The 24,626-nt window shown below is 38.7% G+C and overlaps 2 protein-coding genes across 2 annotated transcripts; one reads left to right on the top strand and one right to left on the bottom strand.

Moving 5' to 3' along the window:
• The first annotated feature begins 253 nt into the window (after positions 1 to 253).
• On the top strand, positions 254 to 15,558 carry LOC135461766 (protein OS-9-like). Its single transcript, XM_064738991.1, has 16 exons — positions 254 to 400; positions 1,646 to 1,819; positions 2,359 to 2,422; positions 3,309 to 3,376; positions 3,680 to 3,787; positions 4,698 to 4,899; positions 6,793 to 6,900; positions 7,388 to 7,432; positions 8,368 to 8,530; positions 9,277 to 9,380; positions 9,831 to 9,937; positions 13,211 to 13,325; positions 13,658 to 13,810; positions 14,185 to 14,349; positions 14,598 to 14,716; positions 15,296 to 15,558. The coding sequence occupies exons 1-16, from the start codon at positions 254 to 256 to the stop codon at positions 15,398 to 15,400; spliced, it is 1,947 nt and encodes a 648-aa protein (XP_064595061.1). The 3' UTR covers positions 15,401 to 15,558.
• A 1,017-nt stretch (positions 15,559 to 16,575) lies between these two features.
• On the bottom strand, positions 16,576 to 24,099 carry LOC135461767 (uncharacterized). The gene is made up of 4 exons (XM_064738992.1): positions 23,951 to 24,099; positions 19,162 to 19,212; positions 18,170 to 18,275; positions 16,576 to 17,840 (listed from the first exon to the last, which is right to left on the bottom strand). The coding sequence occupies exons 1-4, from the start codon at positions 24,005 to 24,007 to the stop codon at positions 17,311 to 17,313; spliced, it is 744 nt and encodes a 247-aa protein (XP_064595062.1). The 5' UTR covers positions 24,008 to 24,099; the 3' UTR covers positions 16,576 to 17,310.
• Positions 24,100 to 24,626: the final 527 nt, after the last annotated feature.

The raw sequence follows: 24,626 nt of genomic DNA, 5'->3' as shown, positions 1-24,626 counted from the left end.
TTCTTAGAATGCAGTCCACCTGAGATCCACGAAGTGTACTTATAAATGTAAGTGTACTCATTTAAGTTTTGCTAATCACCTGCCGACACGTTCTCACATTTCCCGCATTATATCGATACACACTCTCTCCAGGACTGGGGTTTCACCGATGTTTAATAAATTGGACATAGTGACAGTGGTCGCAAACCGAAAACACTCCGTCCGTGAAGACAATATTTCCCACAATGCTCCTCGCTGATCCGTCAGTGAGGAAATGGCCACCAAAACAAACTGTCTGCTTCTCGTACTGTCCACACTTTCCTCTTGGGTGAATTCAGTGGGAGGCTTCCTCGATATTGATGAACTCAAGTCGATTCATTATGGCATAGACATTTTACGGACACCTGTAGTTTTAGGAAAGGTAAACCACTCTCTTCAACGTAATAGTCAGTAATGTTACTATTTTACTGAATGGTCAATGATAATGAACACAGAATATACAAGACGTTACAGCTTAGATGCCATGTACTGATTTAGAAGATCACCAGTATTGAATATGGTGCACTAACGCGGTATGTGCATGTCTTAGGCAGTCAAGCGCGGATCGAGGATAGATACTGTTGTGGGGGGGGGGGGGGGGGAGGGGGGAGGGACGCGTAGTGCACATTTCATAGCTGAGCCGATCATCGGGGCATTCTTCCATGGTATTATTTGCTTGTTTTTATCGGGGGGGGGGGGGGGGGGGACTTATATAGGATTGTACGGATTAAATGAACATGTAATCCACCTACTGCCCACACTAGCCTGACACAAGCAGAATGCTGTTGATATTGTCGTGGATTGGCGTTGACATCTGAACATAAACATAACTTCATGGAGTATAGTCCCCAAGTTACCATTGCTTGGTGTTCAGCACCTGGGATAGGCTAAATAGTGAAGGTCAGCCCAGCATTAGTGTACTTTAAAATGGCTGTGTGGTTATTCAGCAACCCCTATACTGTACTGTACCTCCATAATTTATATTTCTGACAAATGTCAGAATATTAAATAATCAGGGAGATCATTTAGCTCGCTGAATTAGCTCCTGGGCATTGTTTAATTGTTTTCAGTATGTATGCCTGTGACACAAAACTGTATACACTTTTGGCAAGAAAGCTTTCTCCTGTTGCAAAGGTGTCCTGACCCAACTGATGGTGGTACATAATGTACAGCCCATCACCAAAATATCATTGACTTTAAATCAGTTAATTAATTATATGTTTCATCTGTGTTGCTGGTATGTCGGCAGCTTTATGGAGTCCATTATTGCAGCACCCTGGCTGGATTGCTGCCTGTAATACGTTATTTTTTTATATGTATATATTTTAGGCTGGGTTGGGGGCTGGTGTTGATGGGGAGGCATTTGAACACTGTTAACCTCTCCAGATCCTCCCCTGCATTTGGAATCAAATCCATCAACCCTGAGTACACTATATACCAAAACATAACTACAGTATATAAAAGAAGTTTTTCATGAAATAAAATCTAGCATTGCAAACATATCAACTTATTTCCTTAGAAATGGGTTAATTTACATGAGACCATAATATCAAATAATAACGCATTGCCGAATCTCTTTTATCAGACTTATGAGATTGTATCTGAAAACACTTCTTGCATGTTTAAGGATGACCCCCCTGGAGCAGTTTATCTTCAGTCAAAATTTGGCCAGCAGTATCAATGCAGCTTCCCTGATCACTCACAACAGGAGAAGCAGAAACAGGAAGAAGAAAAGCTAGCAGTGGAAATTGGCATTCCAGAACTTCTGCGGCCTTTAGAAACTGGACCTTGTTTAATAAAAGTAAGTCAAGCAGTACATTTTTCTGTGTTTGTATGTGTAGCTGTTTTTTTTTTTTGTCAACTAAAGGTGCATATAACCACCTCTCAAAATGTGTTAGGTATGTGTATAAATGTATTTATATCAGTGATGCCACTGACAGTCACTGACCTTCACTGGTTTTTAAATTGTGAGGACAGTCACATGAGATGAAGTCTTGAACGTGGCCTTGGACAGGGAATTTTTAGATTCACCACTCTCACTGCTTGTGGGGCCATGGGGACAATAAGCAGTGAATGAAGCTCTGTGGGCTGTTTGTACGATCAAGCCTTCATTGAAGACCACTTGTCTTCCACCAATATGATGTGCATATCTGTGTGTTACGTTGCATGTGGGGAAGTTTGTCAGTAACTTGCCGGTGGTCGGTTTACCTGTGACACTCCACCCATTAAACTGACCGCCATTGCACAGGTGAAAAATTCTTGAGTATGGCGTTAGCAACAGACAATCTGAGCAATACAGTTTTTCCTTTAATGAAGCACTGTATGTTTGTTTTCATTTAGGTAAAAGACTGGTGGACGTATGAGTTTTGTTATGGAAAACATGTTAGACAGTACCATTTAGAAGGTGGGTTTTCTACAACACAAGTCAGACATATAAAATAAATTGATTGAAAATATCGGTAACCCGGTGCTTGCTGATGGAACTTGCTTATAATATGTGTAAACATAAATATGGATTGCATGCAGCTGCCAACACTGAAAAATTGACATCTATGTACCTGCATCTGAAATCTTTGTCTTATCATCATGATCATAATGTATTACTTTACTTTGGCTCAAACCATAAGTGAAAGTAGGAAGGCAAACAGTTAGTATCACAGAGAGTAAATATGTGAAATGGTTCGTGTCCATTAATTTATGTTTGCACTTAGGATTCAGATATTCAGACTCTGACAAGTGTGTAGGGGGGATAACTTTGTCAATTCACACTGTGATAGTACTGTAAAATGGAAATGGTAAAGTTACAACTTTTCTTGTATTGAAACTTTTCTTGCATTGATGATGCTTACATTAGTATAAATACATATCACAAGAGAGGTAAATTGTATCAGACTGAGTCTCTGAAACAATGAAATAGTTTTCAGCCAAAGAACCCACTGCAATAAACTGCTGAGTGGCTGACTTAGAGCTGTTCTACAGAAGATACAACATTAGTTCAATTTGATTGGCCTAATAGAAAATAAGACAAAAGTGCCCAAATAGCAGTATAGATTACAATGAGATATTGTGAAGAATGTATACATGATTTGCAGGTTGTATGATTTTTCCAAGTTTTACAGCACATGACACTTCTAATATTTTGACCACCTATTGTTTCTTGTTTATTATGGAATGTATTATAGGGATTGATAGATAAAAGTATATATGTTATATACCAGGGTTGTTTAGTTAAACCTTTATGCTTCCACCTTTTTTGTATCATTTAAACAGCTGTGAACATTGTCTTTCAGATGGTCTGATAACAGGAGATATTATTTATTTGGGACTGTTTGAATCTGAATTTGATTGGAACAATAATGTAAGTATGTGAAGTGGATCAACCATACATGTACACGTAATTTACTGTGTATAAATGTTGTTCCCTAGTGCTTGCTGTTGAACCGCATAAATATTTGGTCATGTGTCAGAGATGAATAGGAAGTGTAATCGAGTAGGCTGTTTAGGATAGTGTATAGAGTAAGTAATCACTGTTCTGTTATGTCAGATATCTGGCTCTAAGTTGTTTTCCCTCTGTAAAAAGACTGAAAAAAATGTTTGTGTGGTTGGATGGCTCTAGGAGCTACATGTGTATTTGATACTTGCTGCTTCTTGTATTTTACAGGAAGTCTCATCCAAAAATAAAAACCGATTAAATAGGTACCACAGTCAACATTATGGGAATGGCTCCAAATGTGATCTTACTCAAGAGCCCAGGAAGACTGAAGTCAGAGTTAGTACCATTGGCTTAAAAGCTATGTACCTGGGACTGGTTTCATGAAGCATTCTTAGTGTTAAGTTGCTCTTAGCTAAGTGTGATTTATATCTCTACAACATACGTCGTCATGGTAGCTAAGGACAAACTTAGCTGAGTGAACTTCATGAAACCGGGCGCTGTACGTAGATTCTGTTGTGTATTCTGATTTTTTCAAGTTCAAACAAGATGATTGAACAAGTACTGTTTTTATATACTCCCTGTTTGAATGGGTATGTGTTATACACTTCTCAGATGTATGTTTTCAAGAAAGAAGTTAGGGGCCTCCATGGCTCAGTCGGTTAGCGCGCTAGGGCAGCGTAATGACCCAGGAGACTCTCACCAATGCGGTCGCTGTGAGTTCAAGTCCAGCTCATGCTGGCTTCCTCTCCGGCCGTAAGTGGGAAGGTCTGCCAGAAACCTGCGGATGGTTGTGGGTTTCCCCCGGGCTGTGCCCGGTTTCCACCCACCATAATGCTGGCCGCCGTCGTATAAGTGAAATATTCTTGAGTATGGCGTAAAACACCAATCAAAAAATAAAAATAAAAAGATGTTTTTTTCATCAAGGGCAATGGATGATAACATGGGACTGTTTGTTCATCTGGCCGTCACACTTTGGTTTTCCAGAAGTAACTCTGTGTAGTAATCTGATAAAATGTTGTGTTCAGATTTAACTAGCAAAACCTCATTTTGCAGCTTTTAATGAACTCTGTGATTCTTACGGGTTGTAGGTTCCCATGCAGTTACAGCTTCAAATATAGTCTAATTTTAACAAAATTTGGTGTGTAGATTCAGTTTGTAGACCCTCCAATCAACTTTGAAAATCACTTTGCTCCAAGAGAATGTTTTGTATAATTATGAATTCTCTGAATTTGCTTGTGTCCCACAGTTTTTATGTGAGGAGGGGAGTGGTGACTATATAGCCCGTATAGATGAACCAGAGACGTGTGTGTATATACTGACTGTGCACACTACAAAGATCTGCCACCACCCAGACCTCAGGCCTAAATCCCACAGCCACAATGTGCCCATCTACTGTAACCCGGTTATCACAGATGCTCAGTATGAACAGTACCTAGTTGATTTGGAAGGTATTTTGTTTCGTAGATTAAGTGATACTCAGAGCATCAGAGTCCAGTGCTTACAAAATTAAATTGCTTGTGTGTTAGAATCAATGTCAAGGTAAATGTTAAGGGTGGTATCGCAATAAGTACTGCCTGTATTCAGCTCTGATTTTGTATCCCTGTTATGTACACTGTCAAGTGATTGATGAACACCAAAAGGTTGATTTTCGGTTGTGTTTTTATTGCATTTCTGGATTTTTTTAGTGTCAGCCCGCCCATAAAATAGAAAATAAAACTGGTGTCCCCAGGGCCATATCTAGAAAAAAAACTGAAGGTTCTGATCCCAAATCTAAAAGGTGACATTGTGACAGAGTGAAATTTTATGAAATGCAACTCAGGATGATGCTGAGAATGTGAAAATTTGTGTGAAAATCAACTTTTTATTTTTAAATCATCATATTTTTGTTCAGGTTATGTGTTAGTTTTACTCCAGCTTGCTTAGTTCAATTAAATGGAACATTGAGGTCTATTTTCAGCAGTATTTTGATACTAACCTGCCACAATGTTGAATTGTTCAAATACCCTGTAGGTCCATGCCACAAGGCACTTTGTGGAACAAAGTGGGCCGTTAAATCCATGCCAAAACAGCTGCACCAACCCATTTCTGGTGTGCATGAAAGGGCGATATTACCTTTATTTTACCACTTGGTGAGTGTAAATGCTTTCCTAAGTCGAAATGTTGTTGAAATCCTTCTCGCTCAACAAAATAACTTTGTGCTGTCATTGCAAGTTGCATGTATTAAATCTCGGAACCGCTCAAAAAAATGCGGAACTCGGAGCCTGACAAGGCAATCAAATCCCTGAATCAATTTGCCTAAAAATTTGCATCACTCTCCAATCTAACTTAATTCTTGGGTGTCGACATTGAAAATCTTGTAAACTTAAAAAACTGTTGAAAGACAGTATTGCATTGGCTATAGGAGCCTGTGCTCCTTATTGTGCAATAACTAGATATATGTTACTGCATTTGGCTCTGCTGTCTTTTGATACATTGTGGATGTATCTGGACAATTTTGGACACTGATCATTTACAATTCTAAGCCAACCAATAGTAGCTTGCCTGTATTGTTGTTTTAAAACGGTTATCGGATGGGAGTGCATGGATGCGCTTGCAACTCCATGAACGGCTTCTTGAAGACGAGTGGGGAGTATAGATTGTTTACCAGATTGCCATAACATTTGTAATGGGCCATATTCACCAGTGCTCTGACAGCAGACATACAAAAAATACACCGTTTGAAATACATGTCTGCATTTCCCAGGCTTTTAAAATTCGATTCTCTGGATTGTCGCAACTCGGTCTGATCAGAATCCATTTAAATTTGCCTGCTGGCGAAATTCAGGCCCTGACAAGACCATGCAAGCAGTCTTAAATGACAACTTCAGCGAGGTTTTCATCAGTCATCATGAATGTAGAATAGACACAACTATTTGCCCAGTTACACCTCTGCTTTATTTTCCATGTTTTCTACTCGTATCCTCAGATACAATCTGGATATTGTATGCACCCTATGAGTCGCGCATGCACACAGCAATTTTGAAGAGAGAAAAGTCAACACTTTATCAGGTTTTCTGCATATAACTAGTCTGAAATTGATTGATACTTGTAGAAATGATTGAAAAGACCCCTCTTCTCAGTCTACACCAGAAATTGGCCTGTTCTAGTGTGGTTCAACGATTTTTAATTCAACGATTAAACGCTGAGGCAGGTAAATATCAGAAATTGTTGGAAATAGACCTCATTGTTTATTGGAAATAGACCTCATTGTTTATTTTAATTTGGGAGCCCAAACGTTTTTCGGAACTAAAATGGCTCTAGATGTGGCCCTGGTCACCTAACAAAGTAGTTTTATGCTTCAGAGGAGAGACATAGAGAGGCAGCAGAGGCTGAAGCCAGGAGAGTAACAGAAGCAGAAGCCACAAGGGCAGCAGAAGTAGAAGCCAAGAGGGTAGCAGATGAACAAGCAAGTACGGCTCTGTTTTTCCATTCAGTTGTCCATTGGCGTAATCATCTTTTGGGGCCTTCAGGGCTGGATAACTCTAGGAAAGGGAGAGATGTGTTATGGTTCCAAAATCCTTCTTATAGTTTAGTGTTTCATAATCTTATTCTTCTTCAGATTCATGCAGGTTTTTGAAGCATTTTTGACATATACATTGTTGGTTAGGTAACTTGTTTGAGATAGCAGGCTGAGATGAATTGAAAGCAATCTTAAGGAGAGATCTCACCACATGAGCATGGGAGGAGAAATTGAAAGTGGGGTGAATGGAGCACGTTTCATGTACATGTTTAGGCAAGATTGTATGTTACTGTATGAAATGTGTGTTGGGCACAAATATTACGGTTCATGCTGGTGACATGTACAGTGCTGATATGTTCTCAAGTTTTGCTTGAATATGCCTGTTGATTTACCTGAATATGCATTCTATCATTCCATTTAATCTGTGTCTATTTTAGAGTCTGTTCTTACAGATCCTGACGATTCAACCATTTCGTCAGAAGGTAAGGCTGAAATATTGGATTCAAGGGAAATAACTCTTGGATTGTTTTTGGAACTAAGTGACTTCAAAGATTCAATAGTCCATGAGAAGTGATGTGAGGATTGTGTTAAGTCGTAGCTAAGTTCATGGCTTCTGAAAATAGAAAAGAAAAAATTGAACATTCATGCTTACCCCATTTTCAACAGCTGGTGTATGTTTGATAAACTTACTGTTCTATGACTCTTAACAGTCAGTATATTATTAATCCTCTTTTATATGTCTTGTTTTACCCCAGTTACCATAACAACAAGGAATGTTTGAGACCTGGGGGCCTCATTTTGACAACATACGATCACTTGCTTATGTTTGACAGTGATAGATAGGTATAGGAATTTCATGAACTGCAACAGAAGTGCAATAGATCCTTTAATTTTCATTTCTTCAACTGGTAACACAATAGGACAGGTTACAGTGTTACGGTTTTCTTCAAGATTCACAAGAAAATTCACAAGAAGCATGAAGCATCTACACTTAATATATATACATGTTTATATGATACTTAGTTAAGCATCTTTATTATTCTTAACAGTATAGTCTGTCAGCAACCTACGTATAGTTGTGGGTTTATCATGGTTTCCTCCCACCATATTGCTGGCCTCAGTCGTATAAGTGAAATATTCTCAAGTACTGAGTAAAGCAGCAATTGTGGGTTTCCCCTGGGCTCTGCTCGGTTTCGTGCCACCATAATGCTGGCTGCTACCGTAAAAGTGAAATATTCTTGAGTACTGAGTAAAACACCAATCAAATAAATAAATAAATCTTAACAGTATAGACCAGGATATATAGCCTGACAACCTGGCAAAAGGTTTGGAAAGCAAAGAAACAACCATGTAGTAATAGAAGACACTAGCAATACATTTCATCTTCATTCTTTGGTAAATTTGTGTCCTGCAACAGGTGTGAGAATGCAATCCAAGGAGGATCTTACTAAACTATTGGACAGGGTTTTGCACAAGCAGCAGCAACAGCAGCAGCAGCAGGTCGTGGCATCTGGAGAATCCCCTGTTGTAGATGTTGACAACAAGAACCCAACAACAGTAAAGGATGGACTACCATCTCAGTACGTTGATCTTTTTGAACAGAGAGGTCGGTCCACGTAGTATCTGAGAGTTTAAATTGTATAGGAGATAACTTATGTGTAGAAGAGATTACATGAAACTTAAAGAACAAATTGTAAGAGTTAGAAAAGCAGCTATGGGCTGCCTTATTCCTTGTTGTGTCAAAGTGATTGACTTTCCACAGTGTATCTTTCTATTGCATCCACAGTGTGGCAGCAATTTTTCTAAGGTTACACCATTGGACACCCCTCTAGCAGCAGGTGTCTATGGCAACACCTTGACCCCAGGGCAGTATAAGCTTCTTAAGGGAAACATTTTAGTTAAATGCTTCTTCTCTTGTATTTTAATGTCGGTTTGAATCCAGATTGTAGATTTGAAATAAACTTTTTTCTTTATTTACTTGACAAGCCAATCCAGATCTGGTCACTAATAATTCCATGTTTTTAGACTCACTGTACATTTATGTTGTCTGCCTGGTATTAACACACACAAACAGACTACATGTATTTGGCATAACAATTATGCGTACAGAGATGCTTTACTTAAAGTTTTGAAAAATGGCCTGTTGAAAATCAGAGCTGTGCCCCTTTTTGTGCTGTATTGGTTTTTCAAGTCATCACTGTATTTGTAACACAAAGCCCGATGGACTTGGCTGTTATTGCCATGACGGGAATATCTTGAGGTGTCAAAGTCACATGCATCCAGTCTCTGGGTAGAAGTTTCACTTCTATGTGTAATCTTGCCTTAGACCCAAAGGGGATGGCTCATCCACCAGCTCAACGGGTGAGAAAGCAGATGAGGAGGAGGAAGATGTGCATGTGGACCAGCAACTCCTGGAAGAGTTTAACCAAGGTCTGTAGCAGAAATATGTTACTCAACTATTTGACTTAAAACATGTATATTAGATAAAAGTCAGGACCATATGCCTGTATCTATGAATTTTGATGTGCACATATTTGTAATGTGGTGTAATATATGGACAGAGAATGCCCAGATACCCCTAATAAGATCTGTGTTTCATCACCAAATTGATTTTTGGTGTTTTTTATCATTTTTGATAATCTTTTGAAATATTATTGAATCTAAGCTAAATAGAGACTTGTGTGTTATTGCTTCTCTGTAATTGCACAAATGCAAAATTATCATTGTAAAACCACAAAATGGTGGCAGGTCCTTGACTGTAAATAAGGCCCCATCTTCCGGTGGTTGGCTGTAGCCTTCTTTCAGGACGATTGTCATTCCTCCATGCATGGGCCTATACTAAGTCAAATGTTTCAGCAAGTTTCTCTTGTTCATGTACAGGTTTGGATGACATAGCTGGTGAAGAAGGGGAGAAGGCAGCCTTGGCTCTCATGAAGGATGAGATCAGACAAACCATGGAGTCTCAGTTTAATGACATCATTAAAGAGGTGACGTGTAAGACTTGTGCAGAATCAGGGCTGGAAACAGGGTTTCGTTGCGTCCGTCAGCCGGATTCTTCTAAAGATTCAGAAGGCCCAAAAATAGAAAAAAAATCAAATGATTTTGTCGAAAAATCAAATAGTCTCTACTACTGTAGTCGCCAACAGCAGGATCAACGGAGAAGCAAAAAGAAAAAACACCATAACACTCACACATGTCTTCTTGTTTCAAGCAGCAGCCGCGTTTACGAGAAAATTTGGAGCAGATGTCACATTTGTTTACACATGCGCAGTGCAGCTAGTTCCGGTGTACTAGTATTGCTTGGCAACACGTCTTGTGCATACATGTGCTTCTGTTAAGCGCAAGTGTTTCACGTTATGTGGAACCAGCTATAACAATCAATTTTGTTCTTGCCGATTAGCTTTTCTGCCAAAAACGCCATCTTGTGTTTGTCATGAAGTCATCTGGCATTTGTAATGTCTTTTTTAACAGCCATGATGGCGTTAAGGTGCATGAAAATCGTAAAAGTTTGTGAAGAGTTACCTCCCTTGCGATGACTTGTTGATTTGAGGACGCAATTTTCAGATAGTGTTAGTGCTAACAACATGTACATAGTATAAAAACACAACAGTATTATTGGATTTTCAGTACAGAGAGTTTCGATTGCAATTAATTATTGTAATTAATTATTGCGAAGTAGATCTCCAATCAAATGGCCTAAAATGCATTTCACAGCATCAAGAAAATCCAGCATCTGGGAGCCCCCCAGACCCATGGCTATTTTGGGTCAGATTTGCCTCGCTGCGTAGGGGGTCTTAGAAGTCATTTTACATGTATAGTAGACCTTAAACTGAATAGTACATCCAGATGAATGCTCTGTGCATTATCTAAATTCTCGTGAAATATTAGCCTTACTTGTCAAAATAAATGAAGATTTCAATCAACAAAAGCAGTCTGATTTGATAGGGTACTAATCACATGAACTTTACCGCGAAACTCAATCGTGGGTAATGACAAAATTGAGACACCCACAAATAGTGATTTACTCCATGGAGTGTTAACTATGATGATCCTAAAATAGAGGCTGCATACTTAGACAGATGAAAAACACTGCTACCGTATGTATCATTGAATTGTCGCCTTTTCCACAATGAATAAGTCACTTTTGCATTTCAGAAGGTCGCCACTTTTTTAGCAGAAATGTAGTGAGATCTCGCATTACACGGGAGCTGGGTGCTAATTTTCACTCAACAGCATATGTTTTAACCTAGTGGCAGCATGCTTGCTACATTAAATATCTGTTTCATGGAAATTCTGCATTGGAAATCGTATCCCCATGAGCAGTACCAGTAAGGCATAGTAAAAACAATGGAGGAACTGAAAACACGAAGTAAAAAGTGTTACTTTGAAAGCTTGTCGTTTTATTGGCCATGAAAAGTAGAAATTTCAAAGGCCACTGTCCGTTATTGGGAGTTGATTTGATCACGGCTGCTTCGTTGTGGTGAGTGTGGTGGTGCGTAGCCCGAAATGCAAATGTCGCCTATACGGCTGGAACTCGACGGCCTGAAGGCCTGAAGTCCTGTATGGCACAGCTCTCAATGTTCAGTTTTTGAACAAAAACCACGCTTTTATGGCGAATCTATCATTAAAACTAAATTTTTCTGAAAGGCTTTCTAACATGAGGTATCTCGACCAGTGTACCTCAGTTTCACCATTGCACTTAAATTTGTCATGAAGAAGGGCCCTATAAACATATATTTTCAGTGACATTGACATATTTGTTTTCTGTCATTGAGTTCATTCAAGTAGGTTTGTGAAAGGCCTGTTAACATGATATGGATTGAAATACATGTATGTATCCACGAAGATGGAATCAAGATGAACCCTGGTCAGTTTCAAGTTTTCACAACCAATCATTTGTCCGTCTTGCCATTCGGCAAACTGACACTTTGCAATGAGGAAGAGCCATATTGATTTCCAACGACCTCTCCCCATCCGTTTGTCCATTTCCTTGTAAAGATTGTGACTTAGTGGGATTTTGAGTGCATTGCACGGTATATTTCATTGGTTTCTGTGGTCACACTATGTTTGAGTCACCCCTTTTTGGCTCAGTGTGTACATAGTAATGATCTGTGCTGTGTGTGAACTGGAGGTGTAACACAGCAAACCTTGTGCAGCAGGTTAGGTCATCTGTTAATCATCCAGATGCTAATTGAACCACCATGGGGCATGTTTTCTTTACAACAGTCTTGTGTTCCTCATAAAACTACTACAAACTGGCATGAATGTAGTAATGTTATGGAGACATTAGTTCTCAGCGTTCCACATTTGGCCTCAGTTTAGTATTGCAAATGAAATGATTTAACCAGTCTGTGTCGCACAAATAACCTTACATAATGTGTGCTGTCATGTAGTAAGCACTGCACAGTTTCCACCAGTGTACTTAAACTCTGATGTGCTGGAGATTTTATGATGATGCAGGGGTCAGTCAGTTGATGCCGTAAAAGCTATGAGGTGAATCAGTGTAGAGAAATTAGCATTACCCCCAGTTTGCCATTACAAACCCGTTCATTCTTGTTTTTGTAGGCTGACTGTTTACTCTTTAGCACAAAGCTTTCAGGTCCCTCACAGGACATCTGGTGCTAATCAGCACAGGTTAGGCTATACTGTATCATCTGGTCACCATACCCAAATAGTTTACTTTATACATCACCTTTGATACACATAATGGTTCTCTGTACTCAAAAAGCCTATCATTATACACACAATGTCCACAGCTGTTTAGTACATTTCTAACCATGGTAACCAAGGAATACAGAAAAATTTGTCCTACCATCAAAAGCTTGTTGCCAACTTTAAGAAGGCTAATATATTTACATTAATACTTTGATCATGACGATTTAAAATGGAGTGAATATGCATGGAAATGAATCCTGAGCTGTTTACTTCAGCAAAGTATTCAGTGTCTTCATGAATATCACCACTTAGATCATTAAATGCATCTTAACACAAAGTAGTAGAGCATGAGCCTTTATTCTGATAAGGACTGCTCTAAAGAAATGTGGTACTATATAAATTGTCACATTCATAACCATTATTTGGAGGATTATATGTGACAACATTGAGAATTAGATGGTGTGGGCATCACAAAAGGCTGTGGTGCTGTTACATTCTTTTAAACTATATGCATATCACCGTTATATTATATGTTGCATTACTTGAATTATTACACTTAGTCTCTACTAGTGTTGGTCTGTAATAGGTTCTGTTTGTTCTACCAGGCACAAGATGAGCTTGGCACTGATGACATGGATGTAGAAGAAAGAAAGGTTGCTTTCAAACATCTTAGTGAAACTTTAGCCAAACTGATCAAGAAGGTCCAGCGTACAGGAAAAGGTAATTGGAACTACTTGTTGTTTTATTTTCATGATCACCTCCTAAAGATCTGCAAAAAATAGACACCCTCGACAGAGGAACTCATAGTTTACGGTTTTTCTCTAACACAGGATTACGGATCATTCTAGTAAGGTAATTTGGAAGTGGTCTCATTTGTGTTATGTCTGTGGTTGTAGATGAAGTACAGTGCATGTTATGTGCAGACTCATCCATCTATTTGGATACACTAAAATGTATTTGCCCAAAATTTTACTCTATGACTTCCTACCTTTTATAACATATTTCATGTATTTATAAATAGTGTTTTAGTTCCCTTTGACTTCTGATTTCAGAGATAGAAGATGCTACTAAAGCAGTTGATGCCTTAAACACTGTAACAAATACTAACACTGAGGATGAGCAATTGGTAGCTGACAGCTCAGAAGACTCTCAGAAAGCAGCAGCCTCAGAGACACAGACAACTTCAGACAAAGCTGCCTTGAAATGTAAGTGAAGATAATGTAGAAATCAGCTAAATACAGATGCATTTAAATTTATTCTATTATTGCAAAGTTTAAATGAGATCAAGTATAAACAAATTATGACATTTCAAAAAGTATTTGTTATTTCCACATGCATACTCTCTTGAAGCACTGTAATGTTGGACGTAAATTTCCATGAAGGTACCATCATAAAAGGCATAAGCTCCGAGTCTGAGAATCATGAAAAAGTTTACGTGAATGTTTAGCGTAGGAGGAAAATGACAGTTGTTATTGCCACAAAATAGGCTCATTTATCGATTTGAGATTTGTAAATAAAATGTAAACTAAATCAGTTTATTGAGATACTCAAGTGTATACTTTCCTGTGTTTTCTCCAAGTCCCAGTGTCAGAGGATGACAGTGATCGTGTCAAAGTGAGAATAACTCGTATAAAGAGCAGTCCCAAGGATGATGACCTTGAACAGGATGAAGACAGCAGTAAGAAACATATGGTGGAGACGACAATACAGGATGAATTGAAGAAAGCAGGGCTGGATACGGAAGGTTAGATCCAGAACCCTGAATGTTAAATATACAGTAATGTTATTATAACCTTGTTAATATATTTAGGATTTATGGATTATCTGTATGGAAACACATTCATTTATCTATAGGCTGTACCATCCCAAAAACCTTACCACTATGACATCCATTTGCTAAATCGAGTAAAAACTTATTTTCCATGTGAAAATAAGTTTATCGACACAGTAATAAAAACTTTGCTATGCCTTCGTTTATGTTCTTGCTGACAGGTGGCAAAATCCATGTGAAAATAATAACTGCGGGATACTATGACACGGATAAAAACTCTGTTCATGTTCTCTCGGAAGAGGATAGTGAAGCTTTTAACAAAATGATAGTGGCAATACTGGTAAGTAATTTGACTTCTTAGTTCTTTCTGATCTAACCAGTAGTTGTTTAATACTAAAATGTCACTGTCTGGTGGAGTGGTCTTCAGTACCACTATTTTATATAGGTTGTGTGCCTGAAGCCAGCTTTTCCTGGATTGTGCGTGGCCTTGTCAGAACATGCTTTTTTCTTTTTTTTTTTGGTTTTAGAGCTTTTCGTAAAACTTAAGAATTTATTACATAATGCACAGCCTTCAAGTTTACAAGTGATTTATCAAAATTGAATGTAACTTTCCTCTCCTGTTTTCATCTATAAATTGTCGTTGTCATTACAAATTTCTGTCTCTCTCCTAGGATTGTTTTTCCAAAGTAATTTCTACATTGTTATAACAAAGTAATAGTTGCGTTTGTGTTTGAGTGTTTGTCCTACATATAGCTCATGCTGTAATCATAGTTTTAGGTAGAAATTGATGTCATCATCTGGTCAAATCTCTTCCTGATTCTATATCAACTGGAATGTGGAATGTTTTGGCGCTTTTTGATGACTTTTGATCCGATTTACCAGTGCCTTTTCTCAGAGCTTTTTAATGTCTGTTTTACAGGGTGGAAATAATGAGGCAGCCAAGGAAGCCGAAAAACACAAGCAACTTGAAGATAATTACAACCTAGTTTGGGAAAAGGATAACAGAAAATCAAAAAAGCCTTAGAAACTATCTTCTCTATCCCTACAGTGCAATCAAAACATTTGGAGATTTGGAAAATTTAGCTGTTATGTTATTTAAATTTTGGTTTCTTTCTACATATCATTGGTTGTTTATTTTGTATTGATTTATTATTAAATGTGGGGATTTTATGATACTTCTAATGCGGCATTCGTTTTCATTTACTTTTATTATGACAACTAAATTATTTTTCACATTCCTGTAATTTATACCACTGAAGAGCTACCATTATAGAAGTAGCAGAACTAGTAGGGAGTGATTATAAGTGCTATCTTCAGTGTTTTATTTATTTATTTATAATTTTTGTTTATTGAATATCCAGTTTATGAGAAAATGTCCAATTAAGTTAAAGAGTAGTTATCAGCCAAGACTCCATGGAAATACCTGTTTTAACAAATCCTGTCTGAGGGAGCCTACTTGTATCTGAAAACGTCACAGTGTATTTTCAGCTTGTGCATTGTGTGTTGTCATAAGTGGGATAAGTAAATGCCTTATTCTCAATCAATTTTCTAATAAACACCAGATGTGGTCACATAATTTCTTAGTTAAGGACTACGAGCGTACTTGTATGTAACAACTGTGTGTACTGTGATATCGTGATGTGTGGCAGAGTGGCGAAAAGTGGATGCCATTCTGTAACTAGAACATACAACAAGAGTTCAATCTGATCTTGGACATGGAAAATGTGGATCAACTTAGATGACAATAAGCGACAAGTAGTGCTCGTGCGACCATTTGCGCAGACGCGCTCATTACAAACGACTTGTCTTCCTCCAACATGGTGTGTATATCTGGATTTCAGAAATGGTGATAAATTCAACAGTAACTCTTTTACCTCACGCACTATATTAAGGGGAAAATTCTTGAGATTGGCATTAAACTAGTGTCAAAGTAAACAAATAAAATGCTGTGATTTTCCAGCTCACAAAGTAAGTGCAACCGGAGGACAGTGCATTTACATCGTCTATCTAATGAACCTTAGATGAATTTTTGACCAGAAAGATTGCGATAAATGGAAGCTCAAACTGAATCAACAAGTTTACATTACTAAGATAGGTACTCTTTGAAAAAAAATACACGTGTAGCGATCATGGCATTGTGATTGTCCTCTTCCTGTCAGTTCTGTGAGTGATATACAGAACTTTTATAAAACGCAAGGATAGTTTTAATAGTTTTTATTTTACTCCCATTTCTTGCTATAAAAATTGGTACTGCTTATCTTTCATGATAATGTTCCATCTCTCAAAGTAATCTGCATGCAGAATATCGCACGAAATAATACTAGTGTCAAAAGACCCCATCAAATTGTTATTCAGGTATGGGCTGCTCCTGTGTTTTTTTTCCGGAATTGTTTATGATCCGCTTCTTGGTCGACTTGACAAAAGTGTCCAGAAACCTCCAAAGCGTTGTTTGGCTAGTACACGTCTTTGTCACCACTTTGCCCACTAAAACTGTAGGAATGATGCCATTTAACCAGTTAATGTAATACTTCTGAATATACACAGCATATACAGTCAGGTTTGTGAAGGGATGTTCCTGCAGACTGAAAAAATAAGGATAATAACCAGCTCATGTCGGTTCCGAATGTAGTTTTCGTGAATATCTTCACAAAGTTTCCACGTCCAGTTAAAAAAAGCCCAGAAAAGATTCATAAAAAGCCTTTCAACACGAATACTGCCCAACTTATGCATCATTGTTTGAGAGAATTCCAATATGGCGTTCTGTAATGTTGGTGCTGTTAAGGTAGACAGTATAATGACACAATCATAATACGAAGACACTCCACTGTCATAGGTGATACGAGTTTTGCCGATTTTACACGTGGACCTCAAGAAACAGTTTTGTCAGAACGTTGGTGATACAGCATATGGAATTGGATCGTGTCCTGCTGGTTGTCACGGTGCTCTCTCATTGTTTATATCCCTGCGCCTGTAGTTCAGCGTGGAGAACAGTTTGAAAAGTTCTCCTCGTCTCATTGTTTTACGGTAAGCGTTTGGCCACCGGTCTACATCAGCGGAGTTCACCACACGGTGTGTTCTGTTCCGATTCCTCCGACGACTGGTCCGCTTTTTGTGACTCTTATTATACGATTTGTTCCTCCTTTTGATAACCGTTTCGATCTCCGGACTTCGGAGCTCCTGAAACTTTGGTGGTGGCCTAGAGAGAAATTCTCTGGCACGGATCACTTCAGCCGATTCTGGAAGGTTTTTGACGTCACCGCTAAAACTGTCCTCCCTCTTGGAGATTATGTCTCCTAAACACGCTTTCTCACAAGCGTCCTTGGAGAAGAAATTGTTACGGTTGCCCAAACACCCACTGTAATAAAACCAACTGCATTGGTTGGCCTGGACATTGAAATGCCATCGAATGAACTCCGCACCACATGGCCCAGCGTCAGGAGGCTGGTAACATGCCTTCATGTGGGCTGAAACGAGACAGATAGTTGGTAAATCAGTGGTTATATTGTCTGAAATATCTTAACAGTTGTATTTTGGCATAGAAGAGAAATGGCCTAACTGATCCCCAATCCCCTACAATCGGCTGCCCCGAAACAAGGCCAAATTAAAACTGAAAACTGACTCTACTTGTAGATTAAAATTAGATTTTCACAATTTCTAAGGTAAAGAAGCAGACATCGCAGATAAATCTAGAAATAGTGTCCTCTAACATCTATTACTAAAATTAAGAGGACCAGAATAATTCTTCTGAGTTCGTATAGGATGCGTTTCTGGACACCCTTTAGGATATGTATACCTGGGACAAATTTCTCCGCCACGCAAACCGGAAGTCTCATCGTTCTCGGCCACTCTATCTGTTGGATCATACAGGTTTTGTCCATAGGACAAGCCATGCCGTATCTCTGTAAACAAAAGCATGTACAGAGATTTAGTACCGGCACGTATAAGTTTAATCACACAAGTATCATATAAAAAGTTTCTACATGTACATATGAGTGATTTAATTTAACCAGCGTTACTGCATGGTTACGTAGAAATGAAATCAAATGGCGACCCAAAACCTCAATAATCGACACTTGATCCAACTGAGTTGTGAGATATTTTCGTTCCAGTAAGAGAGTTATTCAACTTCAAAGAGAGAGAGAGAGAGAGACGCAATTTAATTCTCGATCTCCTTGAAATTATCCTTGTTATTGGTAAGTTACAATCGACCAACCAAGATGTTGCTAGTCTCGTGTGTGGAAACATATTAAATTGGTTCACGCTAAAAACAGTTTGAATGAGGGTTCCTCCATTTATAGTCAGTCAGGACTTTTTCCTCCCGAGGTCAAAACATTTTAACTTATCTCTTTATCTTTTAGATAAAACATATAACCAACTTTACGGTTATTAATACTGTATGTGTATAGTATGATATTGTATTCAGATTTTCGAATGAAGGTAAAAGTGTTTTGGGAAATGCACGCTCAGACCAAGACCCTTTTATTTCAACAACATGCATTAATGCCGGTATATGAGCCCACTTCACCATTAGAGACTCATTATGGAGCTGTCACTGGCTGCGATTATGTACTGTAAAAATAATGAAACACCTACGGGGACAACTTGTATAATAATAATAATATATACTGTGTCAGGATCTCCTGCTGAAACTACCCTCGGGAACTTTCCAGTACCGAGACATTTAAAGGGGTTACTAAATAACCATGTATTAATTCAACTGAAAGTATGATCGTGGGTGGTTGGTTTTTTTTTTAGAAATATACTGGTCTTGTACGATTGTCTCACCTTACAGAGCCCGATTTTATCCCGGAAGATGTTTTTTGGCACAGCGGTAGCCTGGTGAAAAGAAAATAAATTTATTAACATGAACACTGATTGAAGCAATAGGCATATTTTCGTATGTCAGTTTAGGGGCCTACATTATATGGACCAAATGTCCAATAGCTTTGTGGATGCCAGGGATGTTAAACCTGGATTTGTCCATGTGTAGGATTTAGTAGTTGAGGTCATTAGACTGCCATTCTATTTCTTCCTTGCTTTTTTTTTTTTTTTTTTGGTTTTCATCTCGAATGACATCAAGAGTTGCACATCACTAATCACCAATCACTAATCAGGTGGTTGGGGCCGGAGCGTCGACCTCGGAGGAAATGTATATATCCTCATCGAGTTGAACAAAATCGCCATGTTGGATGTATGAACAGTTACAATCAAAGCGCAGCTGGGATACATATCGTTAATTGACGGTAACTTATAGTTAGCTTTGAATGCAGATGTTCAGAAAGGTTTTTCCCCAAGCCTGGAAGGTTAAAACGTGCACATATACCAATTGCACCATTTCCCTTTTTTTTTCGTCAACAAGGCGTCTTAAACTAAACACCAGTCCAGTTTTTCTTGTCCAAGCTATAGGATTCCATGCCACTACACATTCTGGCTAGTTTTCTGTCTTCAGGTATGTGCAATAAGGCCATGTGACATATTAGAGTTGGATATAAAGGGATCTGGGATAGAGGAAGTTAAATAGCCGGCAAACATATGCAATGAGTGACCGTCCACTGTTTTCATAGAAGCGCTCGCCTTGCACTATTCTCCAGGTTCGTATTAACTACCATTGTGTGTATTTATCTGTTTATTTGACTGGGGTGTGATGAGGTTGCATTCTTTGCGGTGTTTGAAGTAAGACTGTTTCGTTATCATGCCTGCATAGGTAACAATAGCTTCGTCCACAGCTCGCATATGGGAGCACTTGTGGGAGTGTGTCAATACATCCATCCATCCAAGCTACAGTCCATGTAACCAGGGCAGTTGTATTTATAATATAGGGCCTACAGAATGTTTTCCTAGGAATAAAGCCCAGTGTAGACGCTGTTTTGCGAGGAAAAGACGGACATGAGAGTGACCAGTTGGTAGTCGGGAAGGGTAAGGTTCAGAACAACCTGCCTCACAGCATACATTCTTTACTCCCTGGGGTCTCACGATCACTGTCAGACTGGACACTGCTTTCCACTCTCCACTTGGCGTACAGAGGAGTCTTCCGATGGCGACCATTTGTCCGGCATATGTTTGTTGGGCTGAAGAGGAAGGAGGTTACCAGCACAGCTAGAAGCAGAGAGAACATTGTTGGCGTTTTCCCTGACACTGTTTATGCTGATCCCCATACGACCGGTGCTTGATATGACATGGGCACGTGGACAGAGCTGTAACTATGTTCCAGAGAGACAGGGCCCATAAGCCTATTGCTCGCCACAGGTCGGATCCCCTGTTGTGTCAGGAATAACCTGGAACTTTACCAAAATTCCTTACCTTACAAGGGGTTCGCGTTAGAAACCTCGGGGTAGTTAAACCTTGCTGTCTGAAAACAGCTGATCACCAACCACGTAACTATTTTCCTTAATAGATATGTGACATTTATGCACTAAGCGTATAACATTGTACGTGGTTAGAATGGCAAAAGAGGACGAAAAGCAGCAGGACCTGTTCAGTACAGGTTTGTCAAGTTATGTAAGTCGCAGACCAACATATTCTTGTACACATAGGTCACCTCGTTATAGTCTGCCACAAGAGAAAACCAAAAACACATAATCACACACGAGCTGTGGACTGACTCCACATTTCTTAAGCGAAACAACATTGCTCTTTCATAAATTGAGTCACAGTCGCAGCAGTTTTAACATTAGATCCAGGATTAGAAATAGTTGTGAATTGAACGTATGGTGTTTAACTGAGTCGATTTGAATTAACAGAAAGTTTCAGTATCGAACGGTATAGGAGACACGAATTCTCTGTTTCTTTGCTTTATGCTGATATTTTGATAAAATATCAGTTGTATGTTGTCTTAATCTAGTGAATCTAAATTGAGCAAGTACTAGTAGATAATGGTTTTATAGTTTCTTTTCATATTTCTTTCCCAAAACCACGTCTTCCAATATGATCTGCCCACTTTCACAAAGTCTACGAGGACGGCTCTGCCGGCGGAAGAGCTTATATGTAGGCCTATCCAAGTTGTTTGCACGGTTGTTTTCCGACACCACGAATTTCTAACACATGTATGGACAGCAACTAGTAGCTGGAGACGCTTGAATTAGACTGTCTGCATAGCTTCGAGCAGTATTTGTCGTCGTCATATGACTGAAAAATTGTTGAGAACGACGTTAAACCCCAAGCACTCACTCGAGCAGTATTTGCGTTTTGCGCCGATGTATAGATGTGTATACGACATCAGCGAGACAGAACTGAGTATTGTACATATCCCAAAAATGTCCCATTAATATTGAGTGGGAAGCGTCTTAGTAACTTTTTCCACCAAGGTTCTTGCTGTCTATTATAGAACTGGATTAACTTTTAAACACGGATTCTCATCCTAGGATGAACATTGCGTTATTATTCTGAGGTTAATCCTGTGTTCCAATAAAATCAATTAATTCTACACATCACTGATTGTATATGCTTTATGTATTCGGATCTGTACTTACTCACAACATTGAATCATATAGGGGGACTACATGCGCGATTCACATTGACTATTGACTATTGAAGACGTTTCTTCAGTTCATTGTCTGTCTGGATCGGTTGGAGCATTATGTCAGAAGACTGGTCAAGCACTTGCACCGGAAGTCTCAGTAAAGTTCCTCCATTAGACCTGACCATCGCCATATTAAATATTAAATACTAATGAAAAACGCAAATTCAAAAAAAAAGCACAAAAATTATTTACCGTCTTGCGCTCAGGCTTCCTTGTTATATGAAAGACTCACTTTAAAAGAGAGAATGTCAAACATGTTAAAACATTCAGTCACAAACAAGGACAGACGAACAGACAGAGCGACAAACATAGGGAAGCGAATGCACACAAATTGGGCAGGCTCATTGCTATTTTCCCACTTGGTCGCCCAGTGCATTTGTACGTTTTCATAGTGAGATCATCGTGAGCGATGACACGTCACCTATTGTAGAGGGATGTCGTATACTACAGACTGTATCATAATAAGAGCCCCTACTGTTTAGTTATAGCATAAGTATGCTGAATAATGTTTAAAACTGACTCAATCATTGTAGGAGCAAAAACTGTTGTAGGTGTGCTGTTGTACAAGAAATGCTTTGTCGTGTGATGTAGCGGGTATTGATTTATTTACTTATAGCGTGACATCTTTAATTGTGACTTTTCCCGCTTTATTTCTAGGCTAGAATTTTCATAAACTCAGTCTGTGCCATGAATGGCACGTTCAGCGCAAGTTATGCATAGTTGTATGCGCATGGGTTTTTACTGGCCAGTTGAGGGCTTCTGAAAAAGTATAATTTTAACAGTTTTAAAGAATAATGCCCTCAGAATATTCTTGAATAAACACTTTGCAAACATGCGAAAAGGTTGCAGAATAAACTTAGAGGGAAACTGGTCAATTACACGCCGTTGAGCTCATTAGTTACATATCCTTCTCCTTAGTTAGTTACATAAGACTTCTCCAAGCGGACAGTGTATCTTAATATACGAGAATGACTGTGTGGCTAATCGACTGTGACAACATTCCCATGTCGCAAACTACTCTGTGACTATATAGTCAACATATTAACATGCATCTCTTAGTGGTAAACGTTTATTATTATTTATAATGAGCAAAGTAAATCTAAGAATTGCTCGAAAGAACACTGATTTTTTTCTGTGTTCAAAGAATTATGAGCAATTCTAACATAAAATTTGTCACGAATCACTTATAACTCTCTTCTTTGTTTTACACGTCCTCGAAGCTATAGTTGATGCATACATTTTGGAATAAAATTTCGGCAAAGTCCTCGTTGAATACACAGTCCTCGTTGAATACACATGTATGGTTTTTGCCTATAGTAGATGCTATATGATTATTACATATGTTGGACTTGCATCATTGAATTTCATTTGGTGTAGTGGGTGTGTGTGTGGGGGGGGGGGGGGCACGTTTTGGCGCAGATTGTTGTGTGCTTGTAGAACCGATGTAGGGTGAAGACAGGGGTTTGTTTAGTAATATGCCTGAAGGGAGACATATTTCTCTAATAGAGACCATTCAGACACGGGACTAGGCGATACCACATGTCCACAACACTAACAAAACGATAGTGTATAGCTTGTCCAGAAATTAGTGCGATTCTGCAAACCACGCGTGAAACTTATGCAAATATTTTTGCATGTGGCGGTTATAAATTATATAAACATATTGTTTTCTTATTTTCTCTTAGCACGCACTGCAGTAAAGTCTCTGCCTGTGACTTATCTGAAAGATATATACATGTACATATTTGTTTTAAAGAATAGTACTTTTTCTGTCTATATTTCTTTATAACTGGTTTATGCACAAAACTACAAAATAACTACCGTTCACCGAAATACAATAGTGTGGTTTTATATCTTACTTGATCTTTTTGTTGAAATAACTAAATATTTAACATAAGATGTTTTAAAGAATGCATGCACATGAATAGATATGTGAATGTCTGTCATACTTGACACAATCGCGCCATTGTTTGGAGCATGTCCGGGTTAACATTCCTCCTGGACCAGTCAACATCCTTAAAGTCGACCCCTCTATTTTCTTTTTTAATTTCTTACCTGAAAGATTATCCAAGCCATGGGAATTATCCTGAGCAAACTTAATCCTGCTGCCATCCTTCCGGTCTTACAGAGCACCCTAGATAATTAACTAGCCAGTTAACTTTTGTTTCTACTGGCGCGGAAATCATTTGGCTTTTATAGGGCCTATTGGAGGTCAGCGAGCTTTCTAGTGCAGCTGAAATGTGAAGGTCAGACTGCCATACTTCGCAGTTCGCTTCGATTTGTTTACAGTGTTTTTATTCATTTTTAAAAGGTCAGGTTGATCCGTTTGTTTTCCCTAGCAGCTTGATCCCAAACGTCATCCAAGTTCTGGCATAGGATAATTAGTAGTGGAGATGTTTACAATGCGCCGTGCTTTGTGGGTTACACCCAATTCTACATGCAAAAAACACCTTCTGACAATAAACTGGAGTGTAGCTCGACTTTACCATTCGAGACGTTCTAGGACTCTTTCGAGGTCACATTGCTCCAGCTGAAAGAATAACGGAAATTGGTACATGTCTGTTCTTTCAGCATCATCGTCACTTTGTACATTTTGTGTACCGTTAGCAAGGCATTAAGCAAGATGGCTTGAAATTATTTATACCGGAAGGCGCCTTTGGGAAAGTATCAAAATGCTTGTAGTTGTAGGTAAAGGAACTTTAAAGCTACATTCTGGTCCTTTAGGTGTTTT

The sequence above is a fragment of the Liolophura sinensis genome, chromosome 1 (assembly GCF_032854445.1).
Source record: "Liolophura sinensis isolate JHLJ2023 chromosome 1, CUHK_Ljap_v2, whole genome shotgun sequence".
Taxonomy (NCBI): Eukaryota; Metazoa; Mollusca; class Polyplacophora; order Chitonida; family Chitonidae; genus Liolophura; species Liolophura sinensis.
The sequence above is the reverse complement of the archived record's forward strand: the minus strand, read 5'-3'. Positions and strand labels throughout refer to the sequence as shown.

Excerpts from the sequence above, each read along its gene's own strand:
- LOC135461766 (XM_064738991.1), top strand. The coding sequence starts at position 254 with ATGGCCACCAAAACAAACTGTCTGCTTCTCGTACTGTCCACACTTTCC. Across the intron at positions 2,423-3,308 it reads TAGACAGTACCATTTAGAAG|ATGGTCTGATAACAGGAGAT; the intron begins GTGGGTTTTCTA and ends ATTGTCTTTCAG. Across the intron at positions 14,717-15,295 it reads AAATGATAGTGGCAATACTG|GGTGGAAATAATGAGGCAGC; the intron begins GTAAGTAATTTG and ends TCTGTTTTACAG.
- LOC135461767 (XM_064738992.1), bottom strand. The coding sequence starts at position 24,007 with ATGGCAGCAGGATTAAGTTTGCTCAGGATAATTCCCATGGCTTGGATA. Across the intron at positions 19,213-23,950 it reads TGGCTTGGATAATCTTTCAG|GCTACCGCTGTGCCAAAAAA; the intron begins GTAAGAAATTAA and ends TCTTTTCACCAG. Across the intron at positions 17,841-18,169 it reads GGCGGAGAAATTTGTCCCAG|CCCACATGAAGGCATGTTAC; the intron begins GTATACATATCC and ends GTCTCGTTTCAG.